General features: G+C 62.9%; 7 protein-coding genes across 8 annotated transcripts in view; 2 read left to right on the forward strand and 5 right to left on the reverse strand.

The window, feature by feature from the left end:
* Positions 1-129: 129 nt before the first annotated feature.
* Positions 130-3,375, reverse strand: SDRG_04727 (hypothetical protein; the record flags this gene model as incomplete). Its single annotated transcript, XM_008610409.1, has 9 exons — positions 130-399; positions 444-622; positions 670-851; positions 898-1,149; positions 1,193-1,259; positions 1,303-2,406; positions 2,452-2,568; positions 2,610-2,722; positions 2,769-3,375. 9 exons carry the CDS (start codon positions 3,373-3,375, stop codon positions 195-197), a joined length of 2,826 nt encoding a protein of 941 aa, XP_008608631.1. The 3' UTR covers positions 130-194.
* Positions 3,376-3,637: 262 nt separating this feature from the next.
* Positions 3,638-9,390, forward strand: SDRG_04728 (the record flags this gene model as incomplete). 2 transcript variants are annotated; one of them, XM_008610410.1, is made up of 3 exons in its annotated part: positions 3,638-4,103; positions 4,145-8,718; positions 8,822-9,390. In XM_008610410.1, exons 1-2 carry the CDS (start codon positions 3,738-3,740, stop codon positions 8,444-8,446), a joined length of 4,668 nt encoding a protein of 1,555 aa, XP_008608632.1. In that variant the 5' UTR covers positions 3,638-3,737. The 2 variants fall into 2 exon arrangements, with proteins under 2 accessions (XP_008608632.1, XP_008608633.1); XM_008610411.1 differs by lacking the exon at positions 8,822-9,390 and having other exon boundaries at positions 3,738-4,103; positions 4,145-8,446.
* On the reverse strand, positions 8,692-10,635 carry SDRG_04729 (hypothetical protein; the record flags this gene model as incomplete). Its single annotated transcript, XM_008610412.1, has 6 exons — positions 8,692-9,066; positions 9,110-9,223; positions 9,275-9,695; positions 9,735-9,812; positions 9,856-10,534; positions 10,581-10,635. The coding sequence occupies 6 exons, from the start codon at positions 10,633-10,635 to the stop codon at positions 8,692-8,694; spliced, it is 1,722 nt and encodes a 573-aa protein (XP_008608634.1).
* Positions 10,636-10,955: 320 nt separating this feature from the next.
* On the reverse strand, positions 10,956-14,737 carry SDRG_04730 (TKL protein kinase; the record flags this gene model as incomplete). Its single annotated transcript, XM_008610413.1, has 7 exons — positions 10,956-11,753; positions 11,795-11,981; positions 12,024-12,736; positions 12,784-12,982; positions 13,025-13,707; positions 13,753-14,602; positions 14,659-14,737. 7 exons carry the CDS (start codon positions 14,735-14,737, stop codon positions 11,084-11,086), a joined length of 3,381 nt encoding a protein of 1,126 aa, XP_008608635.1. The 3' UTR covers positions 10,956-11,083.
* A 583-nt stretch (positions 14,738-15,320) lies between these two features.
* SDRG_04731 (hypothetical protein) lies at positions 15,321-17,118 on the reverse strand. The gene has a single exon (XM_008610414.1). It carries the CDS (start codon positions 17,088-17,090, stop codon positions 15,369-15,371), a length of 1,722 nt encoding a protein of 573 aa, XP_008608636.1. The 5' UTR covers positions 17,091-17,118; the 3' UTR covers positions 15,321-15,368.
* An 880-nt stretch (positions 17,119-17,998) lies between these two features.
* SDRG_04732 (hypothetical protein) lies at positions 17,999-19,593 on the forward strand. Its single transcript, XM_008610415.1, has 3 exons — positions 17,999-18,841; positions 18,886-19,028; positions 19,075-19,593. Exons 1-3 carry the CDS (start codon positions 18,025-18,027, stop codon positions 19,417-19,419), a joined length of 1,305 nt encoding a protein of 434 aa, XP_008608637.1. The 5' UTR covers positions 17,999-18,024; the 3' UTR covers positions 19,420-19,593.
* Positions 19,536-19,664, reverse strand: part of SDRG_04733 (hypothetical protein) — a gene marked incomplete at its 3' end in the record, with an annotated part of 992 nt that continues 863 nt past the window's right edge. Inside the window, exon 2 of the mRNA XM_008610416.1 lies at positions 19,536-19,649. Within this exon, the coding sequence (XP_008608638.1) occupies positions 19,536-19,649 (114 nt within the window). The remainder of the gene's footprint in view (positions 19,650-19,664) is intronic.

Below are 19,664 nucleotides of genomic sequence, written 5' to 3' on the forward strand. Positions count from 1 at the left end.
ACATTCATTGTACGCGTTGTACGTACTGTACCCCAATACATTCTTCAAGTGTGTTGATGCAGAGAGCGTCGCCGTACGTACATTGCACGACCCACAACCCGGTCCTGATCCCAACCCAAGACAATTCTGTACATTCGATGACACTGCAAGCTACCAACCAAAGTCGTAGACTAGTGTTTTCGTAGCGACTAGACCTACGAGAGCTCAAACCCGGCCTTGCTGCGGATCGCGTAGAGCAGCTTGGCGCGCATGACGTCCTTGGACGAGTACGTCGGCAGCTTGAGGAGGTTCATGCACGTGGCGCTTGACGGGAGGCGCTCGTCGTCCGAGATGCGGACTTGCTGGATGCACACGAGCGGCTGCAGCTGCTTGAACCCGAGCAGCGGTTGTCGCGAGCAGCTACACAGCGATCTGAGAGCTCATTCGCAGTCGTGCCAGAGTACCTCGTGATGAACTTGAGGAGCTCGCCGCGGTCGTCGGGCGAGAGGTCGGCGACAATGTCCCAGAACCACTGCATGATCGGCTGCGACGGGTGGTACCCGCCGCCATAGTTGGTGTTGGCCTTCCAGTCGTCGACGTCGACGTCGCGCGTGGCGCCGCCAATCAGCATTTGCAGCTCCGTCTAGCCTCACCATGAGACGACAACGCGGCCACTGCACTACAACGTACGGGGCTGAACATCAGCAGCCACAGCGACGGCAGAATATCGTGGAAGCCTTGGAGGAACGCGTGCGTCGCCGGTGCGATTTGCGCATTGAGCTTGAAGTTCGCGAGCAGGTGAATGTACCGCACGTAGTTGGCCGCCGTCACCGACGTCGCTTGGCCGTTCGGCGCCAGATCCTGCACGTGCACTACACAGAGAATAAGACAATATTCTCCACTCTCGCGCCGACGTACTGGCGCCGTTGCGGGACGTAGCGACGCTGAACGTGAGGCCCATATCGTCGATGAGGCTCGGCGTCTGCTTCATCTCGAGGATGTGACGGTACAGCGTGGCGTCGAGCGACTGAAGATCGTCGAGCGAGTTGAGTTGCCCGAGGAGCTTTTGTAGAAAGAACGGCGCAAACGGCGGCTCGATCAAGATGCCTTCGTACAGCGCCTTGGCGAGGACGCGGCCCAAGAAGCGGTAGTGGCGGCCCGGGTCGCTCCCTACACTATCATGCGTCTCGCTTCCCAAGATCGTAGAGCGTACCAAAGAGGAAGGCAGCGCTTGGGTTTGGGTACAGCAGTCGGTCGTCCGTGGCGAGGAAGAACGGGTGCTAGAGCAACGTTATCCGCGCGTCCCAGCAACAAGAAGTGAACCTCGGTCGAGAAGGCGTGCTTGGTGAGCAGGTCCATGTACTCCTTGAAGACGCCGCCGCCGTCGACGCCGGCCTCGTCCAGCCCTTGGGCGTTCACGAACGTCACTTGCATGCGCGACTTGAGGCCGCCGGCGCCTTGCTCGGCAAAGATGCTCTCGAACGCCTCAAAGCTGTCGGCGATCATCTCGTCGCGGCGAATGCGCAGCGGCCGGAGCTGGCTAAACACGTGGCGGCCCGGGATCTGCGCCTTCTCTCGGTCGATGCACTCGGTGAAGAACTCGACGCGCGACGCAAACGGGATCGCCTGCGGCAGCGTCGAGAGCACAAAGTGCAGTCGCGCGAGCAGCGGCGCCTCAAAGAACTCGTCGAGCGATACGCCGTCTTCGGTCGAGAGCTCGAGGCCAAACTGCTGCAGATGCAGCACCGTCGGCCACACCCACGCGTCCGGTCGCGCGCAAAAGTGGAGCCGCGTGTTCCGGACGAACAGCAGATTCCAGAGCCTGAGCACGAGCCCGAGGTCCAGCAGCGTCATGGCCGAGACGGGCCCTTGCGCGAGCCAGAGCACGTGGTACAACCGGAGGCGCATCGCATCGACGGCGGCAGGCAAAAAGTCGACGTGGGCTTGGAGCGAGAGGTCGTCCGACGTGTGCAGGTACTGCACAAAGGCGCCAGCAAAGAGCACCCAGAGCGGCGACGTCGAAGGGTCGCTCGGATGCCCCAGCGACCGGAAGAGACCGTGAAGGACGCTGCGTTCTGAGAGAGCAAAGAGCAACGACGAGAGCGCGGTCGGGGGCACCAGCATTTGCGCCGAGAGGAAGAACGGCCGCGCCTCGAGACACAGCGGCGCGTACACGCGCGTGCAAACAGCAACAAAGTACTTGGACGCTGGGCACAAGAGCTGGCTCAGAAGCGCGTGGTGCGTCCAGAGCGTGAGCTGGTCGGTGACACCCACCGGCAACGACGCCGGCGCCGCAGCCAACGCGCTTCCTTCGTCATCGGACGAAGCCATGTCGATGCCGAGGCGCCAGTACGCGCTGTGGAGGACGTCGGGCGACACGTAGGCCAACAGGACTGCTCGGTGGTCGTCGTGGAGCGTCAACGAGAGCTACACCGCCATTGAATGAAGCGAAAGGGAGGTAGAGGGGTGTACCGCGAGCTCGAGAAGGTTGCCCAGCACGATAGCGCGCTGCTCGAGACGGAGGCTCGCACGCCACTGCGTCTCGTGGGCGAGCGCCGGCCACGAGAGCGCAGTCTCAAGCCACGCTTTCTACAGAAACATCAGCGGGAATCCCATGGAGATCGACGTACAAACTGGGGCTCGCGGGCGGCGAGCGGCGTCGTCAAGAGCGTTTGCGCAAACGTCGTGTGGAGCGCGTCGGCGTCGAGGAGCTGCGACAGCAGCGGCGCCACGATTCCGTACACTACACCGCCTCTGAGTCATTGCGCGCGAGGACCGCAGGTACGTACACGCAGTCTGGCGCTGCTGGACCGCGGCGACGACGACGTGGAAGAAGCTTTGCTGCGATGGTATCTTGGCCCAGTGCGCAATCGTCGGTAGCGAGAGCCGGGGTAGAACGGCCAAGAGCGCCGGGCTCGACGCGTCCACGCGGAACGCAGTGGCACACAGCATCGCAAGCCGGCGATGCCACGCCCGCGCCACCGCAGCGTCGCAGTTGCAAGCGTCGTCGAGCGATGGCCACGCTTGGAGCACGAGCTCGAGGAGCGCGGTCGTTGTCGTGCTCGACAGGTACCGCTGCACAAAGGTGGCCTCCTGAACGAGCCGCGTCAGCACCGGCAGCGGCACGACAAAGGTATAAAGTCGCTGGAGCGCGGCAATGTCGTTGCACTTGGCCGTCACGGACGCGAGGAGGCTCTGCGTGACCGCGCGCCGGGCGCGGACGCTACGGTACCACGCCTGGACCTTGCTGCTGTTGATGTGGAAGGTGCGCTTCTGGGCGCGCTCCATGCGCTCGCGCTGGGCGGCGGCGACGACGTCTTGCTTGGACGCGGCCGCGTGGTCCCGCCGCCCGCTCATGCTCACGCGCGGCGCCCGCGTTGCCTTGCCGTCAAACATATCTTGCCGCTTCTGTGCCAAACCTGTAGTGCGACTAATCGACTAAAACATTCGGGTAGTCGATCGCGCGACAGGGGACATTGGGTTTTACCCTTTGTCCCACGTCGAGAAGGTACAACCCAAGGCGCTTCCATCACGGTGGGAGGCACCCTCGCGCCGCTTCTTTGGGCAGGTAGCTCCGACCGCGTCGCAGGCAGAGCAACGTACGCGACGGCCTCTTGGTCAACGGGACTTGGCATGGCGCTCGGCGTAGACACGGCCTGTAAAAGTGACCAATCACACGGCCGCACGTCATCTTTTTGGCCAATGGCCTTGCGGCGATTGTGGCGGATCTTGCGATTTTATCACCGCACAGTGGCGACATGGACTTCCTCCGGTCCGTCGAGGAGGACCTGCATGGCCTCATCTACGAGACGAAGAAGAAGCTGCCGGCCGTGCGCGACGCGGCCGAGAAGGGCCTCGAGCAGATCGTGCTCATGCGGCAGATGTACGCGCAGTCGATGCGCGTGGACGCGGCGCCGGGGCCGGGCCACGCGGTCTTCAAGAGCGACGCGATCCTGCAGCCCTTCTTGCTCGTGTGCAACCACGCCACCGCGAGCCAGAAGCTGCTCATCTCGTGCTTCAACAGCATCCAGCGCCTCGTGTCCTGGGACGCGATCACGACCGAAGCCGTGAGCAACATCCTGCGCGTGCTGCAGATCCAGGCCGAGCGCAACAACAGCCAAGACGTACGCGCGTCGCTCGCCATCCACGGCTAACTTCTTTGTAGATCCAGCTCAAGCTACTGCAGACGCTGCTGCAGCTGCTCACACTCGCCTTCACAAACGGCGACGAGCAAATGACCAAGGATGACCTCATTAGCCAAGCCATGTGGATCTGTCTGCACCTGCAAAGCCAGAGCGGGAACCCGATCACCGCCAATACGGCCGCGATGACCGTGCGGCAGATCGTCACCATGGTCTTCGACAACGTGCTGCACCATGCCACGGCGGACGAGGCGGTGCGAACGCGCGCCAAGAACGTCGGCTTCCTTGTCTTCCAGGACCTCTGCCTCATGAGCCGCGAAGAGGCTGGCGTGTGGCTCAAGCGCACAACATTCTCCAAGCTTCTCGGCGTCGAGCTCGTCGAAGCCGTCCTCACGTCGCACGCCGGCCTCTTCCGCGACGACGTCGAGTTTCGGAGCATGCTCAAGCAGCACATCAAGACGCTCGTGACCATGAACCTCGACAGCCTCTTAGCGCCAGCGGCGGTCGCCAACCCGTCGACGTTTCCGCTGCTGCTGCGCATCATGCGGCTCGCGGGCACAGTCCTCTCGCACTTCTCTGCGCTCTTGCCCGACGAGTGCCTCGTCATTTGGCTCGCACTTCTCGAGATCGTCTCAACCGGCAGCTACTCTCCGTCAAGTCCATCATCATCATCATCCACCGGCAAGTCGAACCGGCAGCGAGCCGACCGGACGACCGCGGTGGTCGTGGCGGCACCGCTGACGTCGGCGTCGGGCAGCAGCGCGGCCCCGTCGACGATACCGGCGCCGGCGCACCACGTGACCATCAACTACGTCACGTGGCCCGTCCTATTGGCGATGGAGGTCGTCTCCAAGGCGTGTCACGAGCCCGAAGTCCTCCCGGCCCTGGCGCTGTACCCGCAGCACGTACTGCTGCAAATCGCCCGGCACGTGGCCGCCGTCGTCACGCTGTCGCCGCCAGCCGACTACAAGCCGTCGCACGACACGACGTTCTACCGCAGCGGTCTCGAGTACCTCAACGACGTCGAGACGCCGACGCTGCAGCCGTTCTACCACTGCTTGCGCCTCAGCGCCATTTGTCTCGGCCAAATGGTGTCGGCGCTCACGACGCCGTCCTTAGTGCCACTCACGGGGCAGTACATGCTCACGTCGATCGCGCCCTTCGTGCTAAACGCGTCGACGTGTCTTCTGCGCTTTTGCCGTGACGCAGAGCTCGTCAACCTCGCGCTCAAGTCGCTCCATGGACTCTCGTCTGCCGAAGCTAGCTTCCGCGGTCACCTCTCCCCGTCGGTGCTGGCGTCGACCCGACCGGTGGGCGTGGCGTGTCTCCAGACCCTCTGCGTCTTTTCATTTCCGATCGTACCGGCGTCGCGGGTCGTCAAGTGCGTCTCGGGGTCCGGGTACCCGAGCATGGTCGAGTACTTGCCCGAGGACTTGGTGTTTCTAGTCGACGAGCCGCTCCTGACGTGGAAGGAGATCCAAGCGATGAAGACGCTCTTCCGGTCCGTGCATACGATGGAGAACGACCTCAACACGCCCGAGTGGCGCGTGCTTCTCGAAGGGTTCGAGATCCTCGTCGCGCTGAGCAACCTCAAGCAAAAGGCCAAGGGCGTGCACACCAAGATGGGCACGGGGCCGCAAGCGCTCAAGGTCGAAGACGAAGACGTCGAGCAGCAGCTCGTCATGCTCGGGTTCTCGGTCACCGAGTACTTTCAAAACAGCACCAACGACGGCATCCTCGGCCACGACGCGCTCTTGCATGTTCTCAAGGCGCTGCAGCGCATCTGTCTCGGCCAGCTGCAGTCGTCGACGCCCGAACCCGACGACACCGACACGGCGACGACGACGACGCTGGACGACAACTCGGCACTCACGTCGGCCCTCGCGGACGTGGCGACGAACGAAGCGATGCTCGCGTGGGACGTCGTCTCGATCCCGTACAGCTCCCACCTTCGAGTGTACGACCAGACGCTAGGACTCTCGTCCGTCGCCGGCGCGCCGTTCTCGCCGTCGTTTGCGATCCGCCTCTTTGTGCAGTTGGCCAAGCAGCACCCGACCGCCTGGGCGTACGTGATCCGCGAGCTCGTCGCCCTCAGTTGCGCACCAACATCGTCGCTCGGTGCGTCGTTCCAGGCGTTCACGACCGACGCTGTCTTCCAGCTCATGCAGTCGGCCATCGCTTCGACCCACGCAATGGCGCAAGAAGACGACGTGTGCGGGTTCATGCTGCAACTGCTGGCGTCCGAGACGATGAAGGAGCGGGCGCTCGCTGGCGTCCTTGACTTTTTGCAGGCGTGCGGGCACCTCCTCACGACCGGCTGGCCCACGGTGCTGGCAACGCTGCAGTCGTCGGCCGCATTGGACGCGCGGTGCCAAGTCGTTGCGTTCAAGAGCGTCCGGCTCGTCGTCGACGACCTCCTCGGGAACATGCCGTTGACGTACCGGCGCGAGTGCATCGGGTGTGTCGGAGCGTTTGCTTCGAGCGCAAAAGACGTCAACGTGAGCTTGACAGCTGTCAACGCGCTCTGGAGCATCTCGGACGCGATCGCCAAGCAGGCCACCGACGTCGACGAGCTCTGGCCACGAGCGCTGGGCGAGCTCCGGCGGATTGCGTCCGACCCGCGTCCCGAGGTGCGCAACTGCGCGATCAACACGCTGTTTGGGATGGCGGTCACGCATGGCACGCAGTTTCAGCTGCCCGAGTGGCAGCTCTGCCTCGAAGACACGGTGCTGCCGCTTGGCATGGCCCTCGGCACCGCGACCGTACTCGACGAGGGCGCTGTGGCAACGCCCGGCCTGCGGACGCACCATTCGCGTGACAGCGTCGCGAAGCAGTACGACGAGTCGCGCGTCCTCGTGCTCTCGGGCCTCGCCCGCGTCGTCCAGACGCACGGCGGCGCGCTCATTGCGCTCGACGACTGGTTCCCGAGCATGTGGTCGGCGCTTCTTACTTACATTGGACGGGAAGCGGCGCACGCGTCGTCCGAAGTCGTGCTCGCGGCCGTCCAGACGCTGCACACGCTCCTCCAAGTCGTGTCGGTCGATGGCGTCGATGCGTCGGCGACACCGTTGCGCGCCGGCGTCGGCATGCGCATGGTCGACGGCACTCTCGCGCCCGCGGACGCTTCGGCCTCGACGGCATCCGCGCGCAAGCCGATGCCGCCGACGCCCGTGGTCATTTGGGACACGGCGTTTGACTTGCTCTTGTCCGTGGCGGGCAAGTCGACGACGGACCACGACGCGGACGTGGCGGCCGCGGTGGTCTTGGCGATTGTCCAGCTCTACAACCAGTGTCGGGACCACGAGTGCAAGACGGCGGCCCGGGTCGCCGGCATCCTCGCGCTCTTTGAGGCGTGCATGGACGCCTACGTCTTCTCGCGCCCCGCGACAATCACGGGCGGCACGACCAACTCGGTGCACGCGCGGATCATCAACGCGTACGACGACTGCGCGTACTTTACGCCGGCCGTGCATCGCGACGTCATTGCCCAAGTGCTCACGTTCCTCGTCCGCGCCCAGTCGCTTCACATCACGGTGCTCGTCAAGCACCTGCTGAGCACGCTCGCCAAGCTCGTCGAGCGCATTGCTCCACCGGCGCTCTCGGCCTCGGCGCGCGAGATGCTCACGAGCATCCAGCCGAGTCTCGACACCAAGACGCAGGACGTGTCGACAGCGGCAGCGACGCTGACCAGTGCCGAGAAGGCCGCGCTGGGTCTCTGGCGACCTGCGGTGCCCGTGCTCCAGGCGCTGACGACGCATGCGCTACCCGTGGCGCCAAAAATGGCGCCGTATCTGCTGGCGACGATCGCGACCGTGCTCGGCCCGGCACCCCGGCGCGACGATGACCACGACGACGAAACGCTCGAGCTCAACGTCCTCGACAAGCTCGTCGAGAGCATGGTCGGCCGCGTGCCACCGTCGGCAGAAGGCACGGCGCGCTTCATGGACCTCTTGACGGCGTCGAGCGGGCGGCGGCCGGCGGTCGCCAGTGCGTGCGTCCAACACCTGATCGCGCTCGGGTCCGTGGCCAACACGAACGGGCCGCTGCGCCAGGCGTGCCGCATTGAGCTCCTCTCGCTGGCCAACGACGCCCTCGGCGCGTACCAGCAGCGCCCGACCGAGCACCGCGAGCGGGTGCTCACGCTGCTCTCGACGCTCGGGGCGAGTCCGCTCTCGCCGCGCAATGTGCTCGTGCTCTTCCCGTCGCTCTGCGCGTGCATTAGCTGCGACGACGCCGAGATCCGGTCCTGGATCCAGCGCATCTTGCTCGAGTCCAACGTGGCCGCGACCTGCTTGGCCCTCCTCCACGACGACGTAACTCAGTAAATCCCAATCTTATTGCGATCTTCTCGTTTGTCCCAACATGGGGCACTGGTGGAAAACCGGTTTAGTCGAAACAACGAGTTTAGTCGCTTCCAATTTCGAGATCCTTCCGCTTCTGGGACATGCGCCTCGGGAATTCTGCAGCTCGCCGGCCGCTTGCCGCAGCTCCTCGCCCGCCTGCTCGCAACGACGGGCCCTACGAGGTGGCCGAGCATGGAACCATCAAGCATCTCTATGGGCCCTGCGGCTTATCGCATGCGCTGGAAGAAGAGCAGGTATGCGTTCTCTTGCAGCGCGGCCTCGGTCGTCCGCGGGATGACCGTGTCGTCGTCGTAGCACGTCCACTGGTCCTTGGCGTCGCAGCATGACATGGTGTAGTGGCCGCCGACGGCCTCCATGCCGTGGTGCGCAATGACGGCGAAGAGCTTGTAGACCGCGTCGGCCTTGCGCAGCTTGGGCGAGAAGAGCGTCGTTGGGAGCACGAGCTCGAGCGGGTACTCGACAAACGTGTTGAGCTTGAGCGGACCGAGGCGCGGGTCGTACGTGAAGCGCTTGACGTGGCATGTCAGTACGTTCGGAAGCGACTCGATGAACGTGCGCTTCGTCCCGCGACTCTCCAGCACCTACGTCCCCTCCGTGAGCTGGCGATGGCAACCTAGGTCGTACCTCGTCGGCCATCGAGCTCTGGATCATCTCGAGTAGCGTCTCGGGCGTCGTGCCCATGTTGAGGTGCAGGCAGTGGAACGGCTCGACCGTCGACGCGCTCACCTTGCGGCCGGCCTACATTCGCGCAGCTTGATACATACTTGATACAAGCGCGATCCGACGTACGCGGATCTCGGACCGCAGCGTGCCCTTGAAGAGGTGTGTGATCGGCGACTCGGTCTCGACGACGTTGTGGTGCACGACGCCGACGCGGCCGTGGGCCTGAATCTCTTCCCAGCCCTCGTCCGCGTTGTCTCGCTTGGGGGCTTGCGGGAAGACGCAGCCGCTGCGCTCGTACTCGACGTGGAGGCGGTCGAGCACGAACTCGAGAAACTCGAGTGCGTCCTGCTGCATGCCGTTGGCCATCTGAAACGCTTTGAGAAAGTAGGTGGGCATCGTGAACGCTGTCTTCTTGGGCAGCTTGCGCATGTGCACGTGGAGGCCCAGCGTCGGCTCTTCGAACGCATGGACGAGCGCGAGCATGTGCGACCACGCAGGGTACACGTCATTCGGGAGGTCGACAACCGCCGCCATCGACACGAGCATGCTACAGGAACGTCAGTCGATGCACGAGGAGCAGCCGTACTTGAGGAACGGGGCGCAGGCGAGGAGCGCTTGGAAGGTCACGTTCTGGAAGCATGTGTTGCCTTGGTTGACAAAACCGCTACATCACATTGGAGAAGATGTGGGCGATGGGCTTGCAGTACCGTTTCTGAAGATCGTGGGCGCCAGCGTGCAAGTCGAGCTCCCGCAGCGCATCGTCAAAGGCGGCTTCAAACGACTTGCGCTCGACAATTGGTGCCGGCGGCGCTTCGGGCGCAGGCGCCGACGACGGGGCAAGGTTGTGCGTCGACCACGAAAACGGCTTCTTCGGCGGCAACGGCGGCGTGTCGGCGTCCGGCTCGTCGTTCGAGGCTTTTTCGGGTGCAGCTTCGTTCGTATCTACTTTGGGGGCAGGCGACGGGCTGGCCTTGGGCGGCGCGCCGCTGTTCGGCGCACCAGCTTGTACGCCGGGCTGGCGACCTCGCCCGCCTGCAGGCGCAGACTTCGCAGGCGCTGCTGCTGCCGGTGCGGGCGTTGTCTGCGCAGGCGCCGCTGGTGTGGGCGCTGCGACAGATGGCGTCGTCGGGAGGCTGTGCGTTGCCCACGAAAAGGGCTTCTTCGCAGGCGCCGGGACGGCAGGCGGGGCTTGCACCGGCGTCGCTGGCTTGGATGGCGCCTTCGTCGGTGTTGCAGGCTTGGAGGTCGCTCTTGATGGTGTTGCAGGCTTGGAGGTTGCCCTTGTTGGCGTTGCCGGCTGCGACGGCGGGTTGCTGCGCGGGATGGGCACGTGCACGGGCGTCGGGATCGGGCCCCACGTCTTGCGGGGCTTGGGCGCGGGCGGCGCTGGTCGCAGCGCATGAGGCGAGACGTCGTCAGGCGGCGTACGTACCTAGCGTCTTGGCTTCCTCGGGCGTAAAGTCGCCAAACAAGATCGACTCGGCCATGCTCGTTTCCAACTAAGTCACGACCAAGTGCAAACTCGTCTATTTAATTACTATTTTCAATTCCTTATACAAATGGCAAGGTAAATGCACGACATACAATTCACGGTTCAACCAAACCGCGGCGAACGTGCGTGGAACAGCGCGGTTGGCGCGGGCACGAGGCTAAACCCACGCAACTTTAGCGGCCGGACTCGGCGGCGTCGGCCCTTGCAGCGCACCAGCACGCGGTGGAGCTCGGCCAAAGTGTATAATCTCCATCCATCTCCATCCATCTCGTCCGCGTACGCGTAGTCGATAATCTACACCAGCACTAGTATTAGCTATAAACTGCCAACCACCTCGTTACGACTGGTGTTCTTATGTCAGAACAGCGAATGTAGAAAGGACGTTGCAGTTGTACAGGCCATCGACTCTCTTACTACTGTATGTGTGATGAGTCTAGTCACAGCTACGCGCACAAGTGGTCCTCGGTCGTATCGGCAATCACGCGCCTGGTGAGAGCGGTGCGGATAGACGCCGCGTCGGGGCGGCACCCCGGGTCTCTGTCCATGCAGCGCTTGGCGAGCGCGAGGAACCACGCAGGGCTCGACGCACTCATCTGCGGGCGGGCATTATCTCGAGCCACCGCGTGCCAAAGCGCATAGGCGCTCGCAAATTGGCGGTCGCTGAACGGTACTTGGAGCGTGTCGAGCTCCGAGAGCACAACGCCGAACGAGTAGATGTCGGCTTTGGTCAACGCGCCAATGTCGCCGCGGCTATAGTGGAGCTCGGGTGCCATCCACTGAATAGTGCCGGCGCCCATGACCGTCTCGGGCGTGGCCTCAGCGAGCGTCCGTGCCTCGCCAAAGTCCACCAGCTTGACGCGGCCATCCTCAAGCACCATGATGTTGTGGGACTTGATGTCGAGGTGCACCATGCTTCTCTCGATGTGCAGATACGCAATGGCCTCGATTAGACCAAGTGCAATGCGACACCGCTGGCGCCACGACGGCGCCGGGGAGCGCTGCAACCAATCGCGCAGGTTCTCGCCCGGCGCCACGAGCTCCATGACAAAGCTCGGTTGCGCGGAGGTCACGTGGCGTGTGCCCCGGAACGAAACCACCCTCGGCGATTGCAAGCTACGACGCATCAGCGTCCGAGCTCCGAAGGGCGAGCGTACCTCGCGAGCAGTCGCATTTCACGCAGAAACTTGGTGCGGTTGTGCCGGTCGCTCGCGACGCCTGGAAGCAGCTGCTTGAGCGCACACGGCTCGTCCTTGAAGCTACAGCGCACGACGACAGCGTAGCTGCCGGTGCCGAGGAGCATGTCTCTCGATACAACCAATTGGCCGTGATCGGCCGAGGGCACTACGCAAGCGTAAGGGTCGAGTCCAAGTCGCGTCCGCCTACATCCGGCTGCGGCAACGTCGTCCGAAGTCGCCTCGTGCGTGCAACGCGCCAAGAGCTTCTCCGTCGGACGCTCGGCGCACGCCATAATTTGGCGCTGAAGAGCAGCGACGATTTTCTCGGTCGTGGGGCGCTTGCTCTGATCGAGCGTCATGCAGTGGTTGGCAAGCGCGCGGAACATCGGAGTGCAACCGGGGGACGGCCGCGGTGTCAGCGTACCTTGCTTAACGCGGTAGAGCACCGGGTAAATGCTAGTGCCCGTCGTGTCGGCCTCCAGCGGTGTCGTGGCGGTGTCGACCTCGCACATGAGCACTCCAAACGCGTAGATGTCGGATGCCTTGGAGTACGCTTGCGCCGATAGAACTTCGGGAGCAGCGTACAGCTGGGCGCTGCGGGACAAGTGCCGGAAGCTACTCGACTCGCGTACGTGCCGGGCAGCACCGAGACGCCCGAGCTTGGGCTGGCGGTGGGCGCCCAAGAAGACGCTCTCCGAACACACGTCGCCGTGGATCCAACCGCGCCGGTGCAGATCGTCAAGGCCCTGGGCTACGCCGAGAAGCAAGTAGAGTTTGTCGACGACCGACAGCGTGTGTTGAAGGACGAACTCGCGCAAGCTACCGAGCGGAGGGTACTCGATGACCATCGCCGGAGCGAACGCTGCCATGTTGGCCACGCCAATGAGCTTGACTATGTGCGGCGACTGCACGCTCTGAAGCCTAGAGTTGGGATGATGAGCCACGTGGCGGGCGGCCTTGGTGCGTACCGGAGCAAGAGACTCACTTCGTCAAAGAAGCGAGCTCGCGTGTCGACGTCGATGCCTTTGGTCGACTGTGTCGTCGGACGCTTGATCCAGACGAGCTCGGACGACAGGCGACATCGGAACGTCTCCATGTAGTCGTCGATCTCGACAATGCTCTCAAACTGCAGCGCCACCGAGTCGACGGCAACGACGGACGCCGGTCCTAGTACGGTAATGTGACTTGTCCGCAAACCACCATGACTACCAGGCATATCGAGCGTGCTGCTCGGGTGGAGGAGGTCGTACAGCCGGCGCACAATGGAAGCTGGTGACGGACGCGTCGTCGGATCTTGTCGCATGCAGTCGGCTGCGAGCTGGGCGAGGCCGCTCGGGCAGTCGGCGCTGACGTGCACATTGGTGCCGCCAGAGATAATCGTCGCGAGCGCGTGGTCCGTCACGATCGACTCGTGCGGCTGTTTGTGCGTCTCGAGCTCATACAAAAGCGTCCCAAAGGCAAAGACGTCCATGGCCGACGTCGGTTGCGCGTTTGCGAGAAAGACCTCGGGGGGGTACCACCGCGACGCGCCCGTGCCGAGGGTGACACACTCGCGGAGGCGCGTTGTGAGCGCAACGCCGACGTTGGTGAGACGCGGGCGAAAGGTGCCGTCGACCAAGACGTTGTGCGAGGTCAAGTTCATGTGGCAGACGCCGAGCGCGTGGAGATGCGCCAGACACGCGATAATGTTGTGGGCACACCAAAGCTTGAGGCGCCAGTAGAACGGCCCGGCGTACGGCGGGCACTCGGCGAGGACGTCACGGAGGCTGCGCAGACCTCGTCGATCAACGACGAGACATGGCACGGGCGGCGGCGGCTCACATCCAAGCAGCGACGTCTGGGGTACGTAGCAGACACCGAGCACGCGCGGCATGTACGTATCGCACTGGACCCTACGAGTTCTGTCAGCGCGACAAACAGGAGGTACGCAAACCTACGCGAGGAGACGGGCCACGTGGTCCAATAAGTCTCGGTGACCGAGCGCACCTTGCTGACGCGCCTGGTGGACGGCGACGGAGTGGCCATCGTAGGTTCCCCGCCGAAGCACGACATCGCCGTCGGTGCCGTCGACGTCCATGCCGCAAGTGAGCAACCCGGCGTCGAGGGTCGCTACGCGATAGTGCGACAGAAGGTCGTCGAGCGATGTGGACGGCTCGAGGAGCGACGCCCGCGGCGTGAACGGGGCGACGCTTGCAGCCATTGTCGGCGCTGGCAACAAAGCGCGTGAGCACTTGGTGATCCTCAAAGTCCGTTGGTGGTGCTGATTTTCGTACACGACGCCGTCGTTGGCGCCGTGGCGTTCGAGTACGTCCACGACGTCTGCGATGGACATGCGACCGTTGACGCATGCGGTCGCCAGCGTCAGCAGCCACGTCGGCGTAGGCGGTACATGGAACAAACAGTTGGTGGCCGCCAGCGCCGTGGCGCGCGTCCGCATGGCATGAAGCACACGTCCGAGGCCGCGGACGTCTTCGTCGTCGTCGTCGTCCTCGGCATCGACGCCGCTGAGGCCACAGAGCTTGACGTCAAAGTTGGCGCTGAGAAGAATGTGCTTGGGGCAAAGCCGATTGTGCGCGAGACCATAGTTGTGGAGATACGACACGGCCGTCGCCACGCTCCATGCAATGTGGGCTTGGGCCGGCCACAAGAGCGACGACGGGTGCTGCAGCGCGTGCAGATAGCTCTCGAGATCGCCAAGGCCCATGTACTCGCAGACGATACCTGGTGGCGACGACAGGACCCCAACGAGAGTTGGAAAGGCGGTCGAGTCGGCGCGAACGCCGTCAACTGCAGCGCTTCGACCGAAGCATGGTCGTGCCGCTTGACGAAGACGCGCTTCGTACCATAGAAGCCCGCGCCGCTCTGCTTCTCGTCAAACGCGATGGCCGACTCGGGGATCACAGCAGCAACCTCGCTCGCCATGACCATCAACTCGCAACTGATATATGGGTTTTTGCGGGTTGGGAGTGTTTGTCACTTTCATTTTGACTCGGAAGACGATAAGCTTACAGAGTTTGTTGTACACTGGAACGGAATCGCAGCAAAAGCAAATTACGAAGCAGCGGAGCCATGGCTGAAATCCGATGTCTACCCAGGCGCGCCCCGGGGTATTTTTTTGGATACCTCTGCATGCACTCAATAAGACGACATCTTATTGCTCCTTGTTACACGCTCCGGTACACGGGTGTTGGTACGCACGGCGTTGTTTGCTGCAGCCGAGGAACGTGCACTTGCTGCTGCTCCGTCTGCAGGCAGAACTGCCGGCGCGTGCTACGTTGAAACATGGGTATAGTATACCCTTGGTTGGGACCAGCCTCAAGGTGCTCAGTTCCAGCAGCCCCCGCGTTCCGGTCGTAACGGTGCCGCGATTGGGACGAGCCCATTCACGACACACGGGCCTTTAGTTTCGTCGCCCGCCATCGCCAGGTCACAGAAGAGCCGACTGCTACGAGTTGCAGCCGGTGCATACGCTGAAACGGCGTCGGGAGACCCTAACCCGCCAAAGTATAGAACACAAGACAATTGGATTTACATAGGTAAAAGATATACAAATCTACTTGGGGCACGTGCCGTTGACCGTGCCCTTGCCGCCGGCGATGCGGTAGCACTTGGTCGACGGGTAGATGGACATGATGTTGCTCGTGAGCGAGAACGAGAGCGCGCCGAGAAAGATGACGATGAGAGCGACGCCGGCGACCTTGCTCTTGCCGCCGCGCTTCTTGAGCAACTGCATCTGCGCCTTCTGCGGCGGGAGCATGAAGAGCCAGAGGAGCGACCCGAGCTTGCAGCCGTACGAGATGAAGTAGCAGTAGGTCACTTCCCAGCGCACATGCGTGTCGTCGCGGAGGATGTCCTTTTGCGAGACGTCAAAGTACGAGTCGATGTACTTGTAGATGAAGGCCGAGACGGGCGACGCGAGGTTGTTGACCGTCGTCACGAGACCGTACGTCGCGCCTTCGTTGCCAATGTCGGCGATCTCGACCGCAAAGTACGTCGAGATGATGAAGCGGATGCCGCCCGGCACGTTGTCGGCGAGCGCGACGCCCGTGAAGAACCACTGGTTGCGATACCCGTCCCAGATGGTCATGAACGTCACAAAGCCGTCGACGGCGATGACGCCAAAGGTGCCGAGCGCGATCGTCCAGCGCCAGTTCCAGTGGAGACCCCACTTGCCGACCGAGACAAGGATGCCCGTGTAGATCAAGCTGCCAACGACGTCCGAGAGCGAGCTGTTGAGCGGCTCGACCTTGGCCCAGTGGTTGGCGATCGGGTTGCCGGGTGTGGCCGAGATGCCCTGGAACGTCGCGTCGAGGAAGCGGTAGGCGCACACTTGCCACATGATGCGCTTCTGGAGGAGGTCCCAGAACTGCGCGACCCAGGCTTTGAAGCCGAGCGGCTCGCCCTTGGGCTCTTCGAGGATAAAGATGGTCGAGAGCACGACGAGGACGCAGGGCACGAGGCAGATAACGTACGGGACGTTCGGGCCGACGGCCCAGTCAAACGAGCCGCCGTACTCGGGGCCGTTGAGCAAGAACGACAGCACAAGCGACGCGAGGACGCCCGTGAGCGTGCGCACCGTATAGATCGCCGTCTGGACGCGCCCGCGGATCGCAAGCGGCTCGCGCTGGGCGTACTCGACGACCATCGCGTCGGCCGAGCAGTCGGCAACGACGTACCCAAACGAGACGAGCATCGACATGACGATGAAGAGCGTGCCGCGGCCCGGCGCGTCAAGGTCAATGAACGCGTCGATCTCGGCTTGGGTCAAGTTGGCCAGCGGAAGACTGCACTTGTCGGTGCGGCGCGCGTCGCAGTACGGGTTGCCGAGCGACGCGAAGGACATGACGGCGAGACAAATGGCCGTGATGGCCCACCCGATGAGCATCCAGCTCTTGCGGCGGTAGCCAAAGATGGGGAAGCAGTCCGAGAGCATGCCAAAGAAGACCTTGAACGACCAGCCGACGGTGACGAGGACGCCGTAGGACGAGGTTTGGTACCCTTCCATGTTGAGGTAGTTGTTGAAGATCGGGTACGCGAGCGATGGGATGAGACTGTAGATAACGCCGATCGCACCGTACTGCGCAAAGAGGCCAAAGGCTTCGCGGGAGAAGAGGTCGAGCGCGCCGCCTTGGACGATCGCGCCGTCTTCGAGCTCGCCCGGGGACTTGGTCGGGGACTGGAGCTCCTTAAAGTTGTCGGCGTCCGACGCCGCGTTGACCGACCGGATGTACGAGACGCGCTCCTCGAGCTCGAACGTCGCTGTGGCTGCCACCATGCTGCTGCTAGTAGTTGGCACTGCAAAGCAAGATGGAAAATGAAAGACGTCAACGGGCCCGCGGGGCGTGGGGAGCTGCACGCCCACGTGGCGACCGCTCTCGCAAGCGTAACGGAGGCGCCGGACGTGGCCAGTCTCAGCATCCTGAAGACAATACATGTATGCCACCTTAGCCCACCAGATGGCACCGAGCTCGCGTCTGTCGCACGCCACGTTTCGTTTTCTATGGCCAGGTGATTCCCCAGTGCTACCACCGATCCCCACGCAGCGCACGGCGGCGTCCACCCAGAGATGCCCACGGACGCGTGGCGAAGGAATCCCAGCCGCGCGAATCTCGCCATCGAGACCGCTCTCCCTTTTGCACCCCTCTGGTGCGCCCTTTCTATGGCCAGACCATGTACTACTAGTATGAACACTTGCCTTGCGCTGCTGAGTGGTGTGCAGCGCACACTGCGTGGTCATTGCGCTCGTCGCCCGAAAGGTTCTCGGACGTTCTGTCGTGGTGGCCAACGGCGAGATATTGCGCTGTACGAGGTCACCCTGCTCCTGACTGAGCGCGCACTGGTCTAAACTCACTAGTAGACTAGATACATATACGAGCGCGAATAATAATGCTAGCTGCGATTACTCGAGTCTGGAACTGCAAAGTGCAACATGGCATGATCACCTGGGCTGCCACGTGTCTTTATTTGTGGTAAAATTGGCGTTGGCCAACACCACGCAACTTTGCGTCGACCAGCGTTCCTGATCCGAGCAACACACTTCTCGCAGAGCCTCGGACATGGACAGCAGCGCTCCACGTCGCAAAGCGCTCATCGCGTCGCACTGCTAAGGTCTTGCATGGCCCAGCATAAAGCACTACTAATGGCACACAATGCCGAAAATAAAAAGTATTGCCTCGAGTTGGAGCGGCGTGTGCCGAAATTACCCTGCCATGCACGTGTTCTTCAGCGTCGACCAGCGCCACCATGGCGTCGGCCCGGTCAAGTACGCGTGGGACCCGTCCGGAAGCTTTCTCGCGTCGACCGGCACGTCGCGCGTCGTTCACATCTTCAACCGGCTGGGCGAACTCGTCGACCAGGTCGTGCCGCCGTCGCCGTCCATGTGCACGCACCTCGAGTGGAGCCAGCCGTCGCGCGACGCCAAGGCCGCGAGCCTCGTGCTCGCCATCGCGCAGGCCAACGCGACGTCCGTGCTGCTCTGGGCGGCGGCGACGCAGACAACAGCGACCGTCGATGTTGGCGTCAAGGAGATCACGCTGCTCAAGTGGAACAAGCTCGCGCCGACGAGCCAGGCCGAGTCGGCGCACGAGCCGGACGAGCCGCTGCTCGCGATCGGCACGAGCCGCGGCCACGTCTTCTTGTACGACGCGATCAGCGGTCTCCGCGCCGCGGCGAGCAAGCACAAGCGCAAGATTTTGTGCGGCGACTGGAACAGCCAGCGCGAGTTTGCCTTTGGGTCCGAGGACCGCCAGATCACGATCTGCGACAAGGACGGCGCGACGCTGGACCAGGTCAAGATCAAGGCGCCGCCAATCTCGATCCAGTTTGGCGGCCGCGGCCACGTCAAGCACATACTGAGCGTCAACATGGGCGGGCAGACCATCTTGCTCTACGATTTGCTCGAGAAGGACAACGCGCTCGAGCTCGCGTTCCAGGCGCGGTACGGCCGCATCGTCAACTACAAGTGGTTTGGCAATGGCTACATCATCGCCGGCTTCTCGTCGGGCTACGTCGTCATCATCTCGACCCGTACACGACGCTCTTCTCTTCGCATCTCACGCACGATCGACTAGACCTCAATGAGATTGGGCAAGAGCAGTACTGCGCCAAGTTTCACGACGACCATCTGCACGCGATTTGCTACAACGAGACCAACGGCATGGTCGCGACCTGTGGCGACACGTGCATCAAGGTCGTGCGCATGGCCGACTGGAAGGTACCGCCTTTCCCGATCCAGATACATACCACGTGCTTGGCGGTAGGAAATCGCGGTCGAGGACCTTGACCGCGACGCGACGCAGTTTGACGACCTCAACTGGACCTGCGACGGCCGCGTCCTGAGCGTGAGCTGCCACAACGGCTGGCTGCATCACTTTAAGCTCGTACACATGGAGCAGTCGCTGCACCAAGCACTGCTGGAAGACCCCGCGTCGCTCCTCTCGACGACGGGCCTTGTCACGGCGTCGCTCCGGCCGTTCACGCCGACCGTGCTGCTGCTCACGACGCTGGCGCTCGTCGTGCTCGTGCTCTTTTGCATGGCGACGATCATGCACGTCGACATGAAGGTGCTGCTGTACGCGATGGCGGGCTGGACACCGCTGCTATAGACACCATATGGCTCTAAGAACCATCGCCGCGTGCTCCAGCTGCTGTGTTGGTCTGGCGACAAAAAAGACAGAGTGTCGGCGATGACGCCTGCGATATACAAGAGCTGGATTCGATCTTAGCCAAATGTGAGAAACTGGACGCCGGTGAGCGCGAGGAGGTAGCCGATGACCCAGCCCATGCCGGCGGCGACGGTGCCGTTGATGGCCATGTACATACCCGAGAGGAACCACTTTTGGCCAACGTA

This window comes from Saprolegnia diclina, assembly GCF_000281045.1.
Source record: "Saprolegnia diclina VS20 unplaced genomic scaffold supercont1.12, whole genome shotgun sequence".
Classification (NCBI taxonomy): domain Eukaryota; phylum Oomycota; class Saprolegniomycetes; order Saprolegniales; family Saprolegniaceae; genus Saprolegnia; species Saprolegnia diclina.

Bases quoted from the DNA above. Each gene is read 5' to 3' on its own strand.
- SDRG_04732 (XM_008610415.1), top strand. From the start codon at position 18,025: ATGCACGTGTTCTTCAGCGTCGACCAGCGCCACCATGGCGTCGGCCCG. The intron at 18,842-18,885 runs GTACACGACGCT...ACGATCGACTAG, and splicing joins CGTCGTCATCATCTCGACCC to ACCTCAATGAGATTGGGCAA. The intron at 19,029-19,074 runs GTACCGCCTTTC...GCTTGGCGGTAG, and splicing joins TGCGCATGGCCGACTGGAAG to GAAATCGCGGTCGAGGACCT.
- SDRG_04731 (XM_008610414.1), bottom strand. From the start codon at position 17,090: ATGGTGGCAGCCACAGCGACGTTCGAGCTCGAGGAGCGCGTCTCGTAC.